This window comes from Sprattus sprattus, assembly GCF_963457725.1.
Source record: "Sprattus sprattus genome assembly, chromosome: 4".
Lineage (NCBI taxonomy): Eukaryota > Metazoa > Chordata > Actinopteri > Clupeiformes > Clupeidae > Sprattus > Sprattus sprattus.
The window spans coordinates 44,841,471-44,862,737 of record NC_137923.1 but is presented as its reverse complement, the minus strand read 5'-3'; the positions used below and the strand labels follow the sequence as shown (position 1 = coordinate 44,862,737).

At 43.3% G+C, this 21,267-nt stretch overlaps 1 protein-coding gene across 1 annotated transcript in view; it reads right to left on the bottom strand.

The window, feature by feature from the left end:
- Positions 1–4,155: 4,155 nt before the first annotated feature.
- col14a1b (collagen, type XIV, alpha 1b) overlaps positions 4,156–21,267 on the bottom strand; it is a gene marked incomplete at both ends in the record, with an annotated part of 63,142 nt that continues 46,030 nt past the window's right edge. The window contains 21 exons of the mRNA XM_080836333.1: positions 4,156–4,451; positions 6,612–6,767; positions 7,435–7,512; positions 8,188–8,376; positions 8,610–8,676; positions 9,122–9,157; positions 10,673–10,744; positions 10,872–10,925; positions 11,045–11,098; positions 12,291–12,344; positions 13,236–13,331; positions 14,622–14,675; positions 14,994–15,080; positions 15,323–15,400; positions 16,388–16,546; positions 18,698–18,807; positions 19,278–19,420; positions 19,900–20,038; positions 20,311–20,349; positions 20,475–20,639; positions 21,048–21,191. Of these exons, the coding sequence (XP_080692459.1) occupies positions 4,156–4,451; positions 6,612–6,767; positions 7,435–7,512; positions 8,188–8,376; positions 8,610–8,676; positions 9,122–9,157; positions 10,673–10,744; positions 10,872–10,925; positions 11,045–11,098; positions 12,291–12,344; positions 13,236–13,331; positions 14,622–14,675; positions 14,994–15,080; positions 15,323–15,400; positions 16,388–16,546; positions 18,698–18,807; positions 19,278–19,420; positions 19,900–20,038; positions 20,311–20,349; positions 20,475–20,639; positions 21,048–21,191 (2,270 nt within the window). The remainder of the gene's footprint in view (positions 4,452–6,611; positions 6,768–7,434; positions 7,513–8,187; positions 8,377–8,609; positions 8,677–9,121; positions 9,158–10,672; positions 10,745–10,871; positions 10,926–11,044; positions 11,099–12,290; positions 12,345–13,235; positions 13,332–14,621; positions 14,676–14,993; positions 15,081–15,322; positions 15,401–16,387; positions 16,547–18,697; positions 18,808–19,277; positions 19,421–19,899; positions 20,039–20,310; positions 20,350–20,474; positions 20,640–21,047; positions 21,192–21,267) is intronic.

The window sequence follows — 21,267 nt, the reverse complement described above, 5'->3', positions numbered from 1 at the left end:
CACATTTACACAGTGAGCAGCATAATGCCATATCTGCTTCACGACCTAAGAATGCACCTGTAAATGACATGGTGAGTGTAGCCTACTAGCTACGCTTTGAGAGTTTGCACAGATGGGGCTGGGGGGGGGGGGGGGAACATCTGCCACAATGTATTCTTCCGAGCCCTTCTTCTTCATCTGACCTAAATACTTATAACCCAGTTGTGGTCGTGTCACGACTTGCCTGAGCGATAGTAAGAATGTGTCTAGCATGGTGAGTGCACATAGTATCACACTCTGGTTCATGTGCCTACTCCCAGCTGTCAGCTGGGCTCCATAAAAGTATACAGTAGAAAGTGTGCATGAGTCCTAATCCAAACATTGTGTTTGTGATAGGTATTAGGAAAAATTAGGTGTTATAGGTAAGTCTTTTTTAGCCTATTGTATTATCCAGGGTTCATTTTCAGTACACTGTACTTGCTAAAAGAGAAAGAAAGAGTTGGCCTACAATAGTGTAGCAAGGGAGAGAGACAGATAGTGTGGTGTTAACAGGGAGACTGGGGTTGTAGATGAAAAGTAAAACAAAAAGAAAAGCAAAGGGAATCAGGAGAGTTTGTAATAGGGCAATGTGTGTTCTGCCTCATCGGTCTAACGTGAGCAGCACCTAAAGTGGACTTCCTGATCCTACCAGTGCTGAGCTTCCGGAGAGGAACTGCAGCGTGAGGGAGGCAGTATTGATGGAAGTGCCACTGGCGGCCATTGATCACACACAGGATTGCAGCTCAAGGGGGCAGGGCTTCCTTCTTCACCAGACCAATTCAAACAATCTAACTAATAAGCAATTTGCTTTCATTTTTCCTTTAACATATTCTCTCCTTCATACTCAATTTGAAGGCCTACTCAATCATACTTTCAACTTTATCTCTCTAAATGTACTGGTCACTCAATGCCTGTCACTGCAAAACATTACTGACAAAGAAATGCGCATAAAATGCGACAACAAGAAACCTTGCGGTGAAATAACATAATTACATTTGAAAAGGATTTCTTTAGAGTGTATTCACTCTCGTAGATCAAAGTATAGAGTCAAGTATAGTGGTAGATTAATACCAAATTCTATCATCCATAAGTCATTCTGTAAGTCTCACTCTGTCTTGTTAATTATCCTTCCCGGTGGAGGCTGGTTAATGCAGGGCGCAGCCACCCTTTCAATTATCCAGAGAACAAAATTTACTTAAACACGTTAAACATAAATTGATTAGATAATACGATATGGTTATGAAATAAAGAAATATTTACTTGTACAATGCCCCTGGTTGTCGTGTCTGAATTGGTTAAAAAATAAAATTTGGTTCATTTCTGTGTGAATACTAGACTTCTGGGTGAGGGGCATCAGTCAGCCTGTTTACACAAGCATTCATGTATGCAAGTCCTTCACCTTTTGGCAAGCAGCTGACCTGAGGCTACTCTTTAATTGGTTGCTTCAGATTTTCCAATTTTATTGGCGGTGAATGGGTGTTGTTTTTATGGGTCTTTTTTGGCCAAATGCAATTGGATAATTCTCGAGGCTTCCCTGCTCACACCCACCATCATTAGCTATCTGACAGGTACTTTTAGGAAGAAAGCGACTTCAAATGGAACCGCAGTGTTTACTGGCTGGGTCGAAGTGTAAGTAATGCCTTTTTATTACCTTCCCTGTTTTCTATTTCAAAGTCTCGGCACCAAAGCACTGTGGAAAACTACTAGGGTAAAAGGCCTTAAAACATCCTTCTGAAAAAAAATGCTAATGGGTTAAAAGTAGCTGCAGCCATCTAGACAATTCTATGAGACAAATGTTTGAGGCAAGCCTAGCAATGCTGAACAGCTAGATGAAAGCCACAGGACTGGCATAAGAAGGCACAAAGAAGAGGTGATCAAAAACTCAACACATCCTGTCCAGAATGATAGACTGCAACATTATGTGGAGTCTTGAGTCGTCTTTGCTTGAATATTATGAGATTGAGAGCTTAAAAGAATTTAAACTCTACACAGAAACACCATTAATGCATTGGCTATGTTGTCAATTGAAAAGATACTGGATTGAAAAGGAACGCAGGGCAGTATTAATGCTCAAGCAGTACTACAGGCCAGTGATTCAATGCTTGTTAAATTCAATGAGTGAGTTTGTTTGCCCGCCCGCCCGCCCCCCAACACTTTTTGTTTTAGCACCACCCACCACTGCTTCCCTCCCTCACTCGAACTCTGTCCACTTACTCTGTGCCACATTACTTTTTCAGAAATTAACAGACATAGACCATGCCCTTTATGTTCTTCATTAACCTCTGTGATGGTTTTCGTGAATCAGCTTTTAAAACCTCAGCCACACTCTCTGAACTATAGCCCTCCACTGCACATGTAATAAACACTTGGGATTAGCTAACCATTTCTCGGTGGCACCTCACCCATCACCTGTGTTGGGCCCCAGGCTGTGGGGATGGATCTGATTTACTGCAGCAATGGATTTGGAAGGGCTGCTGCTTTTTATAGCCGTTCACTCTGGAGACAGAGCTAGTCCACAACTCTACTGCTGATACACATCATGACTTGACTTGATCTGTATGTGTGTGTGTGTGTGTGTGTGTGTGTGTGTGTGTGTGTTTGCGTGTGTTTGTGTGTGTTTGTGTGTTTTTGTGTGTGTGTGCGTGTGTGTTTGTGTGTGTGTGCGTGTGTGTTTGTGTGTGTGTGCGTGTGTGTGTGTGTGGCAGATGCTGTGGCTCTGGACTTTGTTGGTAACTTGTGTAAAACACTGAAGAAACCTTTCTGAAGACTCCATACACAGAGCAATATTTAAGATTAAAGTCAAGTGCCTTTTTTCTGATTTATATGAGTACATGGATTAAAAAACAAAAGCTACAGCAAGCATGTATTTCATGGCTGTACTTATGTTATTTAATGATTTAGAAAAAACAATACCAAGTCAAAAATAAATTATTTCCTTGATAGCAACAATGATGGTAAGAGGTTTGACAGAGTCCAGTTCAATAAGATTTTCTTTTGGACAGCAATTAGACCACAGGCCTAACTATTTAACACAATAACAATGCGATATAATGCAGTAGGGTTAAACTCAGCCATTATAATGTAACAACAAAACATTATAAAGAACACATATCCATCATATTGCAATAACTGCTATATTACATTACATAATGCATCAGGTCATAGATTAAACAACTTGAATATCCACCAAGCTCTCAGTTTATTCTTTGCCATTTTTAATTAATCCTATACCCCCCTTTAATATTTAGGCTTGAATACAATCAGACAATTTTGCTGCCTGAGCTGATCTGAGAGGCAGCCAACCAAATGGCCGAAATTTTATTCAGGCCCTGTGTAGAAAAAAAGGTTGATTTGTTTTAATTGGTAAAAATCCAAATTTGACCTGAAAACAAAATACACTGGCACCAAAACTAAAAACAAATAAAACATGCAATTCGCTCTTATATGGACTCGTACTTTTCTCCAAAATAAATAAACAGTGTGACCAAGCGACAAGCACATATGATCACCTTTGCCTCAGGGCTTCCATATAGCAAAATCAAACCCAAATCAGGGATTTTCATGTAAATCAGTCAACTTAAAAATCTAACAGGAGCTAAATCAAGTGCAGCAGATCTTCCAAACTTTCCAATCGGTATATGGTGACATCTGTGAGTTGTGCCTTGTATGTATCGCACAGAGAAAAAAACCTTTTAACACATACAATATCTACAGAATCAAACAAAAATATCTAACTATCATATTTGCTAGGAATATAAACAGGCACTTAACACATGAGGCGACTGAAGCCTTAGGAGGTGAGTGACTGAGGCAGGGAGACATTGCCAGCATTAGATCACAGACTGTACAAATGTTTCTTACAGACATGAGGGGGTCACTGATATGAGACCCAGAAATTACGTGACAAAAACAAACACCACAGCTGATTCACACAATCGGGGCTCCATGCATGTTGACAGCAAGAGAGACTGAGAGATAAAAACGCCCCCCCCCCCCCCCCCCCGCCACCCCCCTTTCCAGTCAACCTAAAGGTCCTTTCCGGGGGCTTTGCATCAGGCACTTGATGATGTTCCCACAGATAGCACGCACGTGTGAGCCGCTGAGTCCTGGGAAGGTGGCTTTGCACTAGCCACATGCTCAATGGAGGTCAGCAGGTTTCAAGTCTCCCTTTGGGCCGATGTGATGCTCCTGGGTCGCAGCGGTGTCCTCTCTTATCTCAGCCAGGCTGCGCGAGGAACGGTGCACGCCAGGAGACCGGAGCTCCGTGGCTCCGCCTGCTTCCAGCAGCGGATCGTCTGGGGCTACGGGTTGGGGGGCTGGGTAGTTGGGATGGTAGTACTCAGAGCCGTAGGCAACTCCGTAGTTGTACGTGCCATCTTCCGCCTCGCCGTGTTCCCTGGGGTCATACGGCTGGTAGGAGCTGGGCACTTGGGCTACGGAAATACGCCGAGGAGATGGGTCACCATCAGATTCTTCCTCTTTTACCACCACCGACCCCAGCAAAGGTGAGTGAGTTTTTGTTTGGAGGGTTAGAGAGACGGGACAAGAGGAAGGAGCAGAGATATAGAAAGGCAGAGAGTTACTGACAAAGTTGAAGTTGACACATAGAAAGAGGGACACAATACACGGACACGGAAGTCTACAAGGATAAAGGTATACAAAAGGAATCTCACTATCAAAGTAAATCTGTATTTGTGCTTGATCTCATAGCAATGTAGTGCAGCGATGTAATGAATGGTTTTTGAAGAATAATCAAAAACACAGGTGCCTGGAGGCCAGCTTGCGCTGCATTTCAAAAGAGTTAGTGAGGACAGTGGCTTCAAAACCACTTATACCATGCAAGGGTGGCATTCATTTCATTGAGAATGTAAAGGCAATGATACAGCATGGAACAAAGGGTTCCATTCTCCTCCACTGCATTCAATATCAAATTAATTCCACCCTCGCAGAGATATATCTGGCATGGCTCTTTCTTTTGTTTACTCTCTTGAAATGTGCGCCTCGGTCTGAAAACCAAATGAATTAAATGAGAGTGTCACTGTGAGCCTGTGATGCATATGGTACAAAATATCGACTGAAGAGGAAACGGGACAAGGCTTCAATAGATGTCTGTATGTGTCTGGATGTGCCTGTGTGTGTGGCGTGGTTTTCAGTGTGTATGTGTGTGTGTGTGTGTGTGTATGTGCGTTCTGTTTGTTCTGCAATACATCTGTGTCTGTGGTTTTACGTGTGGTTGAGTATTGGAACTGTGCTGCTCGTAGACTACTGTACACATCCGCACAGATCACAGATGACAGCCTGTGATCTGCATGTGTCTGAGGAGGCTTCACCTCAGTAGACTTTCAGATTCTGTGGTTGGCCTTTGGGGTAAAAGACAAGAGAGAAAGAGACAGAGAGACAGAAACAGAACAAACACAGAGAAACATAAACAAACATGCACATACAGATGTTAATGAGGAAGACAAGATGGTGTCATCATGCTGATGAGAGCACTGATTAATTATAGACTCACTATGGATCAGGGACACGCCCACCTGTGTGGGATTATGCAATACCACTAACCTGATGCTGTCCATCTTTGCATTCTGATTGGCGAATCAAGAGATGGACACCATTACAGGACTGGGTATTCACAGGGTGGGCTACATTCAGGTGCATTCAACACAACTAGCCAACATGCACTAAACATTACCGTCACATTCTTAACGGAAAAGTCACATGCTTTGTCACGGCAAGTTAATGAATACTGGCATTCCTCTTTACAATGTCAAAATTGCTATCATTTCATTCATGAACATAAATATTTTATAGAAAAATATTTGTACACACATGCATATGGAAAACATATGTGTAATTCAAGGACATATAGTCAAAGTATACGTCAGTCAGGTGACTACTTTCATGTATAGAATTGAACACAGGCACATTAGCATTATATCTTTAAATGTGGTAATTTAAAGATATAATCTACATGGATTCTGCTGTAAATGCAAATTATATCCAGACAGAATTCTTTGTCTCAGGCTAATTGTTATTTCAAGGAGTTGTAGAGAAACGGTCTCTTGTTGCACCTTGAAATGTTGCCAATGGAACTTGAGACACTTTGTTACAAATTATAGAGAGCAGGGTAACATCAGCTAGGTTCAGTCCAAACCTTGACCCTTGGGTGCTGTCTGCAGACACACGCCAAACATACCTGCCCATGGAAGCACCGAGATCTTCAGTGTGTTGCAGTCACAGCACCGAGGTAAAAGGTTTGGAACTATAAAGAAGGAACTTTGCAGGGACATAGCTGAAATAATGACCACAGTCTGAAGAGTCTTCATTTCTACACACTGTCATCAGATGGTAAATGCAAAATGTGCCACAACTTACCATATGTACCATATCTGCTGATGTGCAGTTTCACCACACCACTCATTGTGACTCCAATTAAAGAGTACACTGAAAGGGACCTCAAATCTGAGTGGAGTCATACAGTGCTGTCTGAAATATGCTCCACATGATGTCTGTATGGTTCTTCACCAGACTGTGTGCGTGCCTGAGGTGTTGTGTGTTTCATGTGAGGAGGAAGTGCAGGTGTCGGGTGTTACCTCCTATGTTGTAGCCCACACAGGAGTTCTGGTCACAGTAGCCTGGGGGGCCAGCTGATCCAACCGGGCCTGGTATGCCAGGTCGGCCAGGAGTACCAGGGTTGCCTGGGCGACCAGATCCACCCGGGCTACCAGTCCGGCCTTCTCCAGGTGGTCCTGTGAAATCGAAATGCTACAGTTGGCATGGTAACGTAACAACTACAGTCTTTGACTCTATTATCCACGTGATTGGCTATTCAACAGCCAATAGTCCAATCATCCATCACTTCAACAACCCATCCAGGATATTATACATCCATCTATCTACTGTCCATGCTTTCTTTAAAAAGTACACAATTCACTCAATTATACTCAAGGTATTAGTCTTTAGACATTACATACATCAATATGCCGCTAAAGAACTTGAGTGAATGAGTGATATTTCCATGTCAGCTGCTCCCTATTCCCACTGCAATCAAGCTCTCCAGTTCCCTCAGAAATCATCTTCTTTGTCATTCAGAAGAGGCAGACAACTATCATATAAGGCTTTCAGTGGACAACAGGCACATGGACGCTCAATCAGCTTCAGAGTCGAGAGCCAATGAGAGCATCTTTCAGAGAAAGCCTTCAGAGTCACGAAAAAATGAGAAAGCACCAAATTTCCCTTTTGATATTCCACTGGAGGGACAAGCTATAGCTTTAGATGAAACACAGATGGAATTATTTCCTACTTCTCGCTCTTGGTATTCAACAGATTGATGTTTCCTCTGGGAGAGGGGATGGAGAAAATCCTAGCGCTGTTGCCTGCACGGCTTTCATGACACGTGGGATTTCTCAGTCTTACCTGGAGGACCCGAAGGGCCTCTGGGACCTTGGACTCCGACGCCTGGGCTTCCCTTTTCTCCCTTCTCACCCCCAAGACCTGGAAAGGCACACAGAACACAAGCACAATCCTGAAAAAACACCTGAGACTGTATAATTTTACCATGTAATATTGCCCAAGTTTTTGTTCTCTACTTTCAATCTAGACAAACTTTAACATTCAATACACACTTTCCTCTCTAAGCCCTGGCAAAAGGAGTTTGTGATAATACAAAACCGTGGTCATGGATTTTGTGCTTGGTATTAATCAGCTTTGTGATTTTGTGCCTTTAACCCAACACGTTTGTTATGTATCTTGTTCCTGTGAAATAGCTGTCTGATTATAATAAGATAATAATTTGGTGGAATAATCCACTTTATAGTCTTCTGGGTACTTCGGAGCGAAGAATTGACAAAGTGCTATTGTGCTGTGAAGTCCAGTCACACTTACATTCAGCTATTCTACCTACCCAATAAAGACCCCTCTGACAATCTCTTTTAAAGCACCTTTCTTTCTTCCTGATTGCTGGACACAAGTTCACTCTTAAATGTTACAGACCAAAAACTTTTTACAAGAGCTTCGTGACGAGCTGTAGATGTAGATAAATCGGCAAAATCCTGAAGCTTTCCTCCTCAGGCTTACCTGAGTTAAATCCCTCAGCCACTGTCACTCATGAAGGTCATAATTAACTGAAGGTCATATTTAACTGTAGGAGACTGACAGCATATTCAGTACCTCTGGATCCTGGTTGGCCATTCTCTCCATTGCTTCCAGGGAACCCAGGCCTTCCAGGAGGACCCTGCTCTCCCTGCGCTCCACGGGCTCCTGCCCTGCCAGGCTCACCAGGGGGTCCGGGAACTGTGCGGACGGACACAGGTGCACTCGGGACATGGTTGAGGATGGAGCTGAATCGCGCCATATGACCTGTCAATGCAGTCACAGAGACAGAGGGAGGGATGGGATAAAATGACATTGCTGCATTAGATCTCATTGGTATAGTCTAAAGATCTAGATGGTTTATTCTTTCCGTTTCACAAACACAAGTAGTGTGCATATTCTCTCATTCATACCTAGCCCCCCCCCCCCCCCCCCCCCCCCCCCCCCCCGTTCACAGTATATAGTGAAAAGTATTTCAAGTGTGTGTAAAAAAGACTCACTCTGTATGAGCTGTTCACAGACTTGTCGTGCGATCGCCTGGACGTTAGATGAGGACTGGACATCACCCTGGGGAGGATAAACAGCAGTAATCTTGTGAGGATAGCTGCCTCTAATGCCTTAGACAGACAACATCCCTGTGCTGTAAACTGGCATGTTAACTACCTTCTGTGGGCTGCCAATACGGCAGACAGAGACTCATGAAAAAAACATTCTCCACCTCCTCCAGGGGAATTCATAATTACATTCTATATGTGTTCACTCCTGTGTGTACTGTGTCTTCTACATATCTCAGATGAAAGCTTATGTGAGAGAAAACCCATCACAGATTCAAACTCCATAGGCACATAATAGCCAGTGTCACTATATCCTTTTACGTTTGTACAAAGGACTTGGTGGTAACTACATCCTGGCAAAATGTCAGATACCAGCTGAAGATGACAGCCTGTAATTATGGGTGAGAGGATATTATGATAACTATTTGATCTGTGTAGTTCAGGGCGCAGCCACTTACTCGTTCACCCCTGTCTCCTTTTACTCCAGGGAGACCCTGCAACGAAGGAAGGAATGGAGGGAGGAATTTATGGCATGCCAAAAAGATGCACAACAATAACAAGATATTTCCCCCCCTTTTATTTCAATGTTTAATGAGTCATATGGGCAGGTCAATTAGAAATAGTTGCAGACTGCTCCCTCAGGTGTGATAGACGGGCGGGTCTTAGGTGTGCGAGACATTCCTGTGGAGCAAACCACTCGTTGGCAAACAAAAGGACAGAGCTGTCAGGGCAACAGCTGGAGTGTGCTGCCAGGGTGACTTTGTCCCAATTTAATGACTCTAATGTTAGAGCAGCCAATAAGGAGTTCTGTTCCAAAACTAGCATGCTAACTACCTAAAAGGCATGCAAAAACCATGCAAACACCACCAACAGCCCAGTTGACACTGATAGAAGCTGGCCAACACACTAACTGGTAGTATAGCTGGCAATGTCATGCTGTGAAAGCTTTTCTTCCATTTTTGTTCCAGCAAGGAAACACAGAACTACGTATATAGTGCATATCCTGGATGGGTAGTGGGAAATACACAGGTGTTTATCGGTCCTTCACATGACCATATGTTATCAAAATTAATTTGAGGATGATACCAAAACTAGTTGCCTATAAAACCAAACCTCAAAAAGTTTCAAATTGTTGCATAGTGTTACTTTAATTCCTTATCACCATGGCTATAACTGAATGGCTGAGATGACAATGCGCTTGCAGAGAGTTGTTGAGATTTAGGACAGGACTATGATGACTGACATCCTCAGTGTATTGAAACAACATGCCAAGAAAGGGGCTAACAATCTTTGAACAACTTGCTCTGATAGGACTGAAATAGTGGCCCTTTGAGGACATTTGTAACATAGCACACATGGTCATTCTGAATGTATTAACTTCCAAGAAAACAGGCCCATGACTAAAAACCATCACACCAACCAACCAATTGTAGTTTTGTCAAGTACAGCCTGCTATGTACAGTTTGACAAGTACAATTTCAGTTCAGTTCACAAGCTATCTAAACTATCTAAAACAGGAATCTTTGGTCAACTGTCCATCTTCAGCTATTCCATTAAAGTGTTCATATCTATATAGTCTCTGTGCTCGTCTCACGGGCCCTGTCAAGAGATCTTATTTCTTAATCCTTCCCACTTAAACACTGCCCCTCAAACCTTTGCTTCCGGCATGTGTCTCTCACATTACACTGACAAGATGAGACAGACGTGCTGTTCAAAAGCAGGCGTGAGCACTTAATCCTATTCTCTGGGTGGGAACAACCAAGGGCACATTCTGGAAGAGGTGCAGAGGTCAGGGTTGTGTTACATCTACATGGCTAACACCAGCCCGTCAGAACAAATGACATACCAGACTACATCAGCGTGAATCAACTAAACAGAACTCAACAACCATGGCCGGAAATGGCCTGCCCCTTACAGAAATGGGTTGGATTCATCCTTTCTCTTGTCGCTAAGCTGTGACAGCTGTGACAGTTGTGATCTTAAGCTCAAAGCCAAGCAAACAGACTTACAGGCGGGCCTTGTTCTCCTAAAGGTCCAGGTGGTCCATTTTGGCCTGGCGCCCCTGGATTTCCTGGCCCACCCTGTTGGTTAGGAAGTTTTGATAAAGCTGGTATTGAGAGAAAAACTCAAAACGAAAAAAAATACTTTATGGGTGAAAGTACTGCAGGTGTTATAAAGTCACATCATGTGACAACGTGCAGTACTTACAATAGTCCCTGATGAACCCTGCCGTCCTTGAGGTCCATCTTTGCCAGTCTGACCCTTGGGGACAAGAAGACCAGAGAATGTTTCAGACATATTCCCAAGTATGGTCTGTATTTCCGCTACAATAGTCATGAAACTGATAAAGAATAGATAACAATGTCTCATTGGATGGTTACCCTTGGGCCAGGTGGTCCTGCACCGCCACGTGGTCCTGTTGTTCCTGGGTTGCCCTGAAATGGTTACGATGATGTCAAGATAAACACTAGCATCCTGAGATATGGTGAAATACAACGGAGATGTGTCCTGCACTGCTAAACAGCCAACACTGGAATTTCAATTCACTTGACAAAGATATGTGACTCATTTTCAATCACACCAAATCCTACAAAATGATAAGGACATTGTTTTTTGATTTGTATTACTTTTTTTTTGCGTCAAAGTAAATAGCAATCATATTTCTGTACAGCTTGTACTTTGAATGCACAATCAAAAACGACTTTCTTATCCCTTCAAATGCCAGCTCAGATCCAAGCAAGCAGTATGCGCTGAATATTGATCAGTCTTTCAAGAGTGGCCAGAGTATGACTCAGCCTTCAATTCCTCCGGAGTATTATCAGTGAAGTTTTCAACACCAGCATGGCTTTGAGAACACAATGAACCCTGTGGGGAGTCATTCTGAACCTGCTGGCTGGGACCGTTTGTTGCACAGCAGCTGACGGCGTCTGAGTGTCTGCGTGGGGCTTTATCTGTGTTGTAAACTCTCGTCGCATGCTGATGGCTGACATAAGCTCTGCTGCAGGTGTAAGGGGACTCAAAGACCTCACCTGACGAGGACGCTCAGAAGGGGCCTAGTGTTTGCAAAGCTATAGAGGCAAGGAAATGTCAAACTGTGACACTGTTCCTGTTAGGTTTGGCTGGTACAGGATCTACAAATGTACTCCACAGCACTGTTGAAATCTCTATTTTGCATGTCACATTTTTTGTAACAGTTGCCATGAGAGATGGATCATACCTTAGCAAAAACATCTAACCTCCAACCTCCAAACTTCTACTTGCACTTTGAGGGCAAAAATATGGCTAAGAATAAACAGAGCAATGGGTGTGCAGATATGGGCAAATAATTCACTTTATGGTAAATAACCTTATTACCAGCTCACTCCTCCTTAATGTTTTCCATGAAAACTAATGCTCTGTTTATGGTATCTCACATACAGATACACTCACACACACATTCTAAGGTACAACCCAGCTCTTGTGACATTTGTGCATCCCTTTCTCACACAGGTTAAGAGGTGTATGCCAAATGTCATTTATGGGATGACTGTATAGGTTATGACAACAATACATCAGATTAGGGCTTAAAGAGCTTCCCTAACTAGGTTAAAGCTTGAGACATGATGAATGATGGGATTTGTAGTGTACCTGAGCTCCAGCTGGGCCTCCATCCCCTTTCTGACCACGTTCACCTGGACCACCCTAAAGAAGGACAAGCAAACACACAGACACACAAACACACAGACACACAGACACAAAATACAAAAACACACACAAAAACACGCACACACACACAAACACACAACCCCACGTGAAACCACTTAACTTTAAAGGCACCATTTCTCTCAAACTCTATTGAGGAATCATAGCCACAAGCTCTCACAATTACATGTTTGCTTATGGCTCTGACACATTCCTTGTACTTCCTGGAGGTGTGAATCCACATGATCAATCTGTCAATATCTGAACAAATGCTACTGCCTAGGTGATGCTCACTGCAACGTTAACAGTCTATTAGGAGGGTAATGAGGTGTCTCACCAAACCAGCTATCATCACACATTTTCAGCCCTCAAGGTGTAAAGCACTGACGTGAGAATTGCAATTTTTACACAGTGATAGAAAATGCAGAAAGTCATAAGCTGGAACACTAAATATTGATTGAAATATTGGTGTGTGTGTGTGTGTGTGTTTTGCACGAGCACTGGTAGAAGCGGCTGTGTATGCTTGGCTCACAAACAATTCAATTGCAATAATAAATGTCCAAGAGACTGTTATTGCAATCAAATATCTTGAGAATAGATGTGTCTGAGCAATACATTCTCAGGGGTTCTTTAACGACGTTCTATGTCAGACATTTACACCAAAGGAATTATTTGTTGGATAAAAGGCTCCTTAGAGCTGATATAAAGTGTTTTTGAAGTTTGAGAACTGTTGCGAGGTAGACTCAAAGTGGCTCTACAAAAAAAACTCTTCACCAGACAGTACTGAAAAGAGAAGTAGCCGTACTACTGATTTAGCATCAATTTTTCTAGTGATGTAGCTATTATGCTGTATCTGAAAGTTAAATGTGGGAAAAACTGCAAGTGCCTTACCTGGGGCCCAATGATGGTTCTTCCACTTGGTCCCTGTGGGCCAGGGGGTCCCTGAGCCCCCGCGAGTCCTGCATCTCCCACTGGTCCAGCAAGCCCCTGACCCGAGAAGACAGAGAGAGAGAGATAGAGAGAGAGAGAGAGAGAGAGAGAGAGAGAGAGAGAGAGAGAGGGAGGGGGGAGAGGGAGGGAGGAAGAGAGAGAAAGAGAGAGGGAGATCAATTGTGGATCAAAAGGGGTTGGTGGTGATTATAGATTGTGACTAGAGCATTAATATCCTTATTATCCCTGTGTGTGGCCGTGTTGATGATTAGTGATGGTAAGAGCTGCGGTGATGAATATGACAATGACGATGATGATGATAAAGATTATGCCCCTTTGTCAAATAATAACACTAAATACTTCTTATGCATTATTACATGCTATTATTCCAAGCTGACATGCTTTTACCCTAGACACTTGTCCCTGGGTACAATACTTTAAATATATGGGTGTGATACGAAGGCAATAGTCAGGAAGATGTATAAGTCTTTAAGGACTCAGAATCAAATGCACATGTACAATCGCTAGTCTTGTTAACGAGAATGACTCATTCCAGCATCCAGCGCCATCAACAGAGAGAATATGCAGCCCGTGAATGTATCACACAATACCCAGGCGACACGCTACTTTGTATGCTCTTCAAGACTGCGCCGCAAATTGCCTGGGTGGGTTTTGGGCTAACAACATGTTAGAGCCCGGAATCAGAGGCATGGGCAGCCGAGGGCCGGGATGAAAGGAAGGGTCATTAAATCTGCCCTCCACCCTCCGTCTCTCCAATGAATACCAAATCCAGGCAGATGGAGGAGCCGCATGTGTGCCCAGCATGACAGTGTCATTACCGGGGGAAATCTACATGTGCTGATAGCACACCATTCAAGCAATCTGATTCTTATCTGCCAGGACCCCACCCGTCACTTCCAAGGTAAAATGGAAAACGGGAGCAAATGGTAATGGGGAGGTTGGTGGGGAGGAATGAATACAGGAGTGATTGGAAGGCTTTTCAAGAGGCTTTTGGAGATGGAAGGAAAACTAAAAGGAGCTTTAAAAAATAAATAAATAAAAACACCTGACTTGATTGGATTAAAGACCACTGCATGCTAGGTTTTTATCACTATTGTCAATCGTATTACACCAACGTTCATGATGTTGTAACAGATCGTTGGGCATTGGGTTTTTAACCTCAAAATGCAGCATTTCAGAAGCTGATCTTATCCCCTATCTTTCTCCTTCAAACCTCTTTCTGCCAAGACATCATAGTCAGAAATGAATACCGGCTCTCCAGTGATTCTCAACAATATAAGTGATACATCCTAAGTGGTAAATGGGTGCATTATGGTTATACTGTACCACAGGGCCAGGTTCCCCTCGCTCCCCTCTTGCTCCTCTTATTCCAGGGCCACCCTGTGAGTGACAGTGAATGACACATATAACTTCACTTACACATTTGTATAAAACACATATGAAAATATCCTCCTGGGAACCAAGAAAAAAAGGTGTCATCCATTTTTTCATGTTTTAAAAAAACTACAGAGGACATGAGTCTATGGGTTGGTTCTCAGGAGGCTACACAAAGACTTTAGAGCATAGCTGTTATTTCAATAAGCTTGATCAAGAATCAGACCAGTAATATACAGTAGAGTTTGTCCACCAGTAGTTGCTTCACGAGAGTGCCATTTTACAGTTATTACATACAGATTATTTTTGTGAGTAGGATCTTACCGGAGGTCCAGGGGATCCAGGAGGGCCTTTGCTGTCCTGTGTGCAGGTGCAGGAGCGGGGAAGAGCAGGGCAATCTTCCTCCTTTCTCTAAAACGCAGCATGAGAGTGCCATCAAAACAGTTACAACCAACACCATAAAAAAAATATCTAGCAACCTCAAAGCCCCATAATAAATGCATGTCACAGAGCAATGTCATCTAGAATTCAAATTCCTTCGATTTTACTTTAAATTATTGTTATATATCTGGCATAAATAGTAACGTGCTCTAGACAGACATTTGCAGACAGTCATTCATGGTCTGGCACACACAGACATAACAGACACTCACCAGGGCTGGGAGATCACAGCACCTGTCCCGGCTGGCCCAGGAAGTGCTGCAGACAATTTCGAAGGACTGGAGCTGGAACTGTGGACAGACATGACGTGCAGAGCTTTCACTGGTGTGTTGCAACCGTTGTCTGTTGACAGAGCACTTCTTTCATGGCAACCAGGGAGAATACACTGGGCATCAAGCAAGAAGCATTATGAACAATTCCTTTAGTGTTTGCCTGCTGCGTTCAAGTATATCAACCTCCAAAGATATCAATCTCAAAACTTGTGCAGTGAGTTTTTAAATCACTGGTGTTAATTCTATAAATGACACCTTGTGAGGCAAATGTGACAACTTTCCAAGATACTAATTACTATTCGAGAATTTGTACTCATCTCCAAACAAAGGGCATTTGATGTAGTCAATGTGAATCTGATGTGTACTCATGAACCTATCAAACACACCTTATGAGCAAAAGGTAGTGCTAGGCAGTGCTCTGGTAGTGCTAGGCAGTTCGTTCCACTAATGCTGAACTACAAATGAGAATAGTCTGGATTGCCGTGCTTGCACAGACGGCAGTGCCAGACGACGCTCACTAGATCTGCGCAGTGTCCTGTAATTTCAAGTGTTTAAATGTTGTATTTATTTATTATGTATTTATTTTCAAATGTTTGCAATCCATGGAAACAACAAACAACTAAAGCTTAATCTGACAACATATCTCTTTTCCTCTGTGATATAGAGGTTCAAAAGCGGGGAAAAGAAAATATAAAGCAAATAAGGTTTTATCTCAGGTCAAAAACAGTGGAATACCTGATGTTTCCAATTAGAATTCAGATTCATGCCCACTTCTTCCTTCTCCCACATACACATTTCATCAAATGACATGCACCCACAAACAAGGGCAAACACACGCTGATACATACTGTACACACGCATACACACACATAGACACATAGAACAAACAGACACACTACTGTAAGCACAGAGATTATGTGGACTTTTGCTATTGGAGAGAGAGAAAGAGAAATAAAAGGAAAACAGAAGTCAAAAGAGCAAAAAGAGAGAGATAGACTGACGTACCGGTGCTGAATTGTCCTTTTGACTCCTGGAGCGCACCATCCTCCCCAGCACCTCCACTCCGTCGGTGGTGATGTTCCCTGCTGCGTTTACAGGCCTCTCGCCCACCAGCTTACAGTCAATCATGGCCTTGACTGTGGTCTTGCTGACAACTAGGTGGAGCTGGAAGACAGTGCATATTATGCTTTGAGCCTTCAGTACAAAGGGCCCAGGCAAATCCCTTCATCCTGTAATGCTCGGTTATCTCAGTCACACGTAATTTAGCATGTGACTCCTGCGGACGAGCGGAGCAGGGTCCTGGGGTGAGTCACCCAGAGCTCCGCCTGTTACTATGACAGGAAGCAGGTGGTGCCTCGATACCTGCAGTGAATTTTCCCTCCTTACTAAAAGCTGTGTATTATGCCTGATTATGAGCAGCATCCCCAGAGAAGGGTACACGCCAGAGAGGATTTGGTTTCAGCTAAGCCTGGCACAGTTCTACAATTAACAATGAATTAAATTGAATTTCATTTCATAGGTGATTGCACGATCACTTTGCAATCCTCTGACGAGTGGGTGTTTGGTGAGGGGATGGAGGGTTTTGACATGTAGTGTTTCACACAGGCTGTGAGTGATGTGGCGCTGGCAGAGGCCAGTGAGGAAGATAACAGCAATCACAGACTGATGAGCCTGATTCGCTCCCAAAGGGGGGCAGCAGAACAGATTTGCAATTGGAAGGTTGGACACTGCGTTACGTCCTCCACTTTAATCAGCGCCGGCTAACAGTGACAAGCTTCAACCAGACGGCTGGGAACATGAGCTTCCCTTCGCCTCGCAGAGCTGGCTGCGTCCGCCCATTCTATGGTTGCGCTGCCAAGGCTCAGAGATGCATGTCGTCACTTTACATATTCCAGGGTCAGCAATATTTTGGATGGCAATTTCCCTGCACATGCTTTCTGTTTTCATATTGTGTTTTTTTCTGGTTGCAATAAAATGCAGATGAAGAGAGAAGCCCATCACTGGAACATATTCATAACAGGGACGACTGCATGCCAAATTACCCAGCCAATCATCCAGATTAGTGTCAAATGTGAGCACTCACCAAACCAATCTAAAACCAATTTAATCCACGGTACCGATCCTTGCAGCATTACAACGTAATAGCCTTCTAGTAAATATTAACCTTGGGATAGCATATGTCTTAAATCACTTCAGCAAACGGGCAAAATAAGTGTTGGCAAATGGTAAGCTAGAATGTACAATGGTGAAAATAATGTTCAGCATCAACAACTTTGGCTACTGGGACACATACATGTTACATAAACATGTCGGTACATGTTTTCCACCCTGCAAGCATCAGTACTTAAGAAAGAAATACAGATTCAGTGACATAGACAGCACAGTTATTATTGATGGTCAGTCACAAGGGAGAGCAGAGACTGATTTCATGCACCCTGCGAACACATTCATTTTTAACAATGAACGCATTCTGCCTTGATCGTAAGCAGCAACCCTGGAAGGTCCTTGCCTGCTTTAACAGCTGCTTCTCTCTCCTGCTCTCCCTCTCTTAATTCAATTTAAAGTTGCTTTATAAGCATGACTGTTTGGATACAGTGTTGAGAATGACAGAGTGATATAATGAGAACATAACAAAAATTACAGCAGTGTGAATTTAAACAGTCATGTGATGGCAGATTGGCAGGCGCCGCATGTAAGTGGGAGCGGATCGGTTTTTAAGGATGAGTTATTGCTTGTCCATCCATTCCCTGTTGGAGTTCTGGATGAATGCATGACCACTATGAGGTGGGAGCTCAACTGGGAGAAGAGGAGTTACACATAGATCTTCATCTCCTACGTGCAATCACTGGAGACTGGATGAGAGTGGAAATCTGTCCAAAAGCTACTCCTCCTTTTCTCGTTATAAATCAAACAAATAAAAAAAACTTCACTACTGAGATAGTTCTTAGCTTTTAATTTTCTTTGTTGTTGGGAAATGTCCTAAGATGCTTTGCTTACTTAAAATTACTTTAATTAAAATTCAGATAACATCAACATTGTGATATACTGGTATAAAAATAGTGGATTGTAAATTATTTTCTTTTCTATAGCATGTCAGGAAAGGATCAAAGAGGTTTTTGGTTGATCTCCTAGTCCTAACAAATGGACAGCTTGCTCTGCATTCAGTGGCTTACATTGCTCAGGAGATGAAAGAAACAGAAGTGAAATTAAATCTCATGACATTGGTGCTGGCAGAACAGATGTAATGCCCCATTTGTGTGACACTGACAAAGGACCGTGTGAATACGGCAAGACACTTCCTAGTAAAAGCTGTACCTTGTGGAAATTGCCAAAGAATAGCTTCTTGATCTGGGGCCCCTCAAAGGTGACGGTCTGGAACTCCCCTCTGTAGTCGTTGTTGAAGAAAGTGAGAGTCTTCCCGCCATCTGGTGATGGAGACGGGGGACAGGGCTCATTCATCATGCCATTACCGCGTGCAGATTTACATACTAATGCATTGTATGGGACCTTTGCTGTTTATCTCTTCATTCCAGCCCTGGTGCTCACCATTGCGCTTTACAGCTAGATAAAGGCTAATCCCTAAATTACATACTGCTGAGCTGCTAAGTCATCATTGTGGAAGCCTGGTCTCATAACAGATTACACACCTGCAGGTGTGTAGTGAAACATACACGCACACACAATTACGTACATGGACACACACACACACAAACACACACACACACACACACACACACACACACACACACACACACACACACACACACACACACACACACACACACACACACACACACACACACACACACACACACACACACACAAATGCACTAACAGAGAGAGAGAAAGACAGACAGACAGATAGTTTACAGTAATCATTACTGGAAGCACTCACGGTCTAGAATTACACCAACAATCGGCTCATTGTCTTTGTTGAGGATCTCCCATAAAGCAAAAGGCTCTTCTGGCGTTTCAGGGAGCAGCCGGAACAGCATGGAGATGGTGTAGTCAGACGGCAGGCCCTCTGGGTGGATGTACCTGAGGTGGAAGAGGCAAACAACTTTTTTTTATTGCCGTAACAATGTTAACTGACATGCAGCACTGTGACAGAGTTACAAGGTGTTTGCACTGATGCCTTTCTAGCTAAGTTCGTTTTGAGTCAGGGTGTTCTGCCATGCCTTTGCTCTATATTATTTACAGTGAGTCAGCCATGGCCTTTTTTTTTTAGAAAACAAATGAAAAGTGAGGTATAACGTGATGGCAACGGAATATCTATTGGAAGAGAGCAGAGTGAGTAGAGAGTGTGACCAGGCACTGTGACACCAGGCCAGTGCTCAGTTTAAATAACACAGATGACACAGATGCTATTGCTGCATCGTCACAGCAAATTACCACCAAATGACTGAAATAGTATAGATTGGATTTTGTTTCCTGCAAAGGTGTTTTGACTAGACACATTCTCCTTATATACTGCATTAGTAGGGCGAGGTCATTTTAACTGTGGCCGCAGCAGGTACCTGGTGGGCTGGACAACGAAGGCATCCTTGTGAAGCTTGTAGCAGGGGAAGCTGTTAAATGTGCCGGGCTCCATGGACACACCGTCAAGGTTACCGTATTGTTCTTCTGTCAGCCCAAACACCTCCATCATCCTAAAGCCTGTTGTGTTTGTGTGTGTTTGTGTATATGTGTGTGTGTTTGTGAGAGTGAAAGGGGAGGGGGGGGGGGGGGGGGGATAGAAAGAGAAGGGGGTTCCGATAAAATAAACTATTCTGACAAATGTTGCACAGTGCATCCATAAAATGATAATGTCTAAAACAATAAACGAAATCCAAGAAAACAAGAGAAATATGACACATATTGTGCTCATGATTACATGCTGCAGTGACAGTATAAAAACTTTTCTGGAGTTTGAGTGTGAATGATAGTACCTGGCATAGTGCTGCCTCTCATTGGCACAGATGGGCAAGCTGGAAAAAAAGAACAATGTCACTCTTTCTTTGCTTGTTTCAAGACAACAACAAAAAATCGCAATTGTTTTTTTTTTTTTTTTTTTACAAATCAATGTCATAAGTCTTTGTACTGCATCACTTACTTGCAGATGCAGATTCGCACACAAATGTCACTAGCTTTTCCTCAATCTTCTGGAAAGCATCCAAGTCGTCCACAAAGAATACATGCCTCTCACTAGGCTTGCTTGCAATGCTCACCAACTCCCCATAGTCGGCGTCCGCAAACCCGATGGCGAAAACAATGTAACCTGGGGGGTAGGTGCCAGAAGTCATTGAAATTGAGGAAGAAGTTACAGCGATAATTGCATCCCAGCACAGCATGTCTAGACTTGATACTTGGGTGCAATTGCCCCTGCCCTTGGGTGGTTTCAAAAGGTTAGCTTGTCTCCTCTTCACTGCACATCAGGCAATTAAATAGGTCAACAGGGTACTTGTAATGTCGTGAGTGAATCTGAGCAAGCAAGGGTGCTCCCTTGCTGATGCCCATAACCATCTTTTGAAAAGCTCATAAGTATAGAGAGAACCATTCAGTCTTAAAAGAGTTTAATGAGTGGAAAGGTTATTGGCTATTGTAACTCATAACAAAAAGATCACAAAACACAAGCATTCTGAAAGGACACACTGTGTCCAGAGACTTCAGACAATGTGTTCCTCACCTTCAATTTGCATCTCCTTGGAGACCTTGTGGACGTCGTCCTGGGAGCGTCCATCGGTGAGGACCACTAGCACTTTGGGGACGGCCCTCCTGATACCCCCCTCTGCAGTAAATATGGTGTCCTTGACGTGTTTTATGGCTTTCCCTTTAAGGAGAGAGTGAATTGGGGGCTCATTAGTCCAAAAACAACAAATTCACGGCGTCTCCTTCGGGGAAGTGCA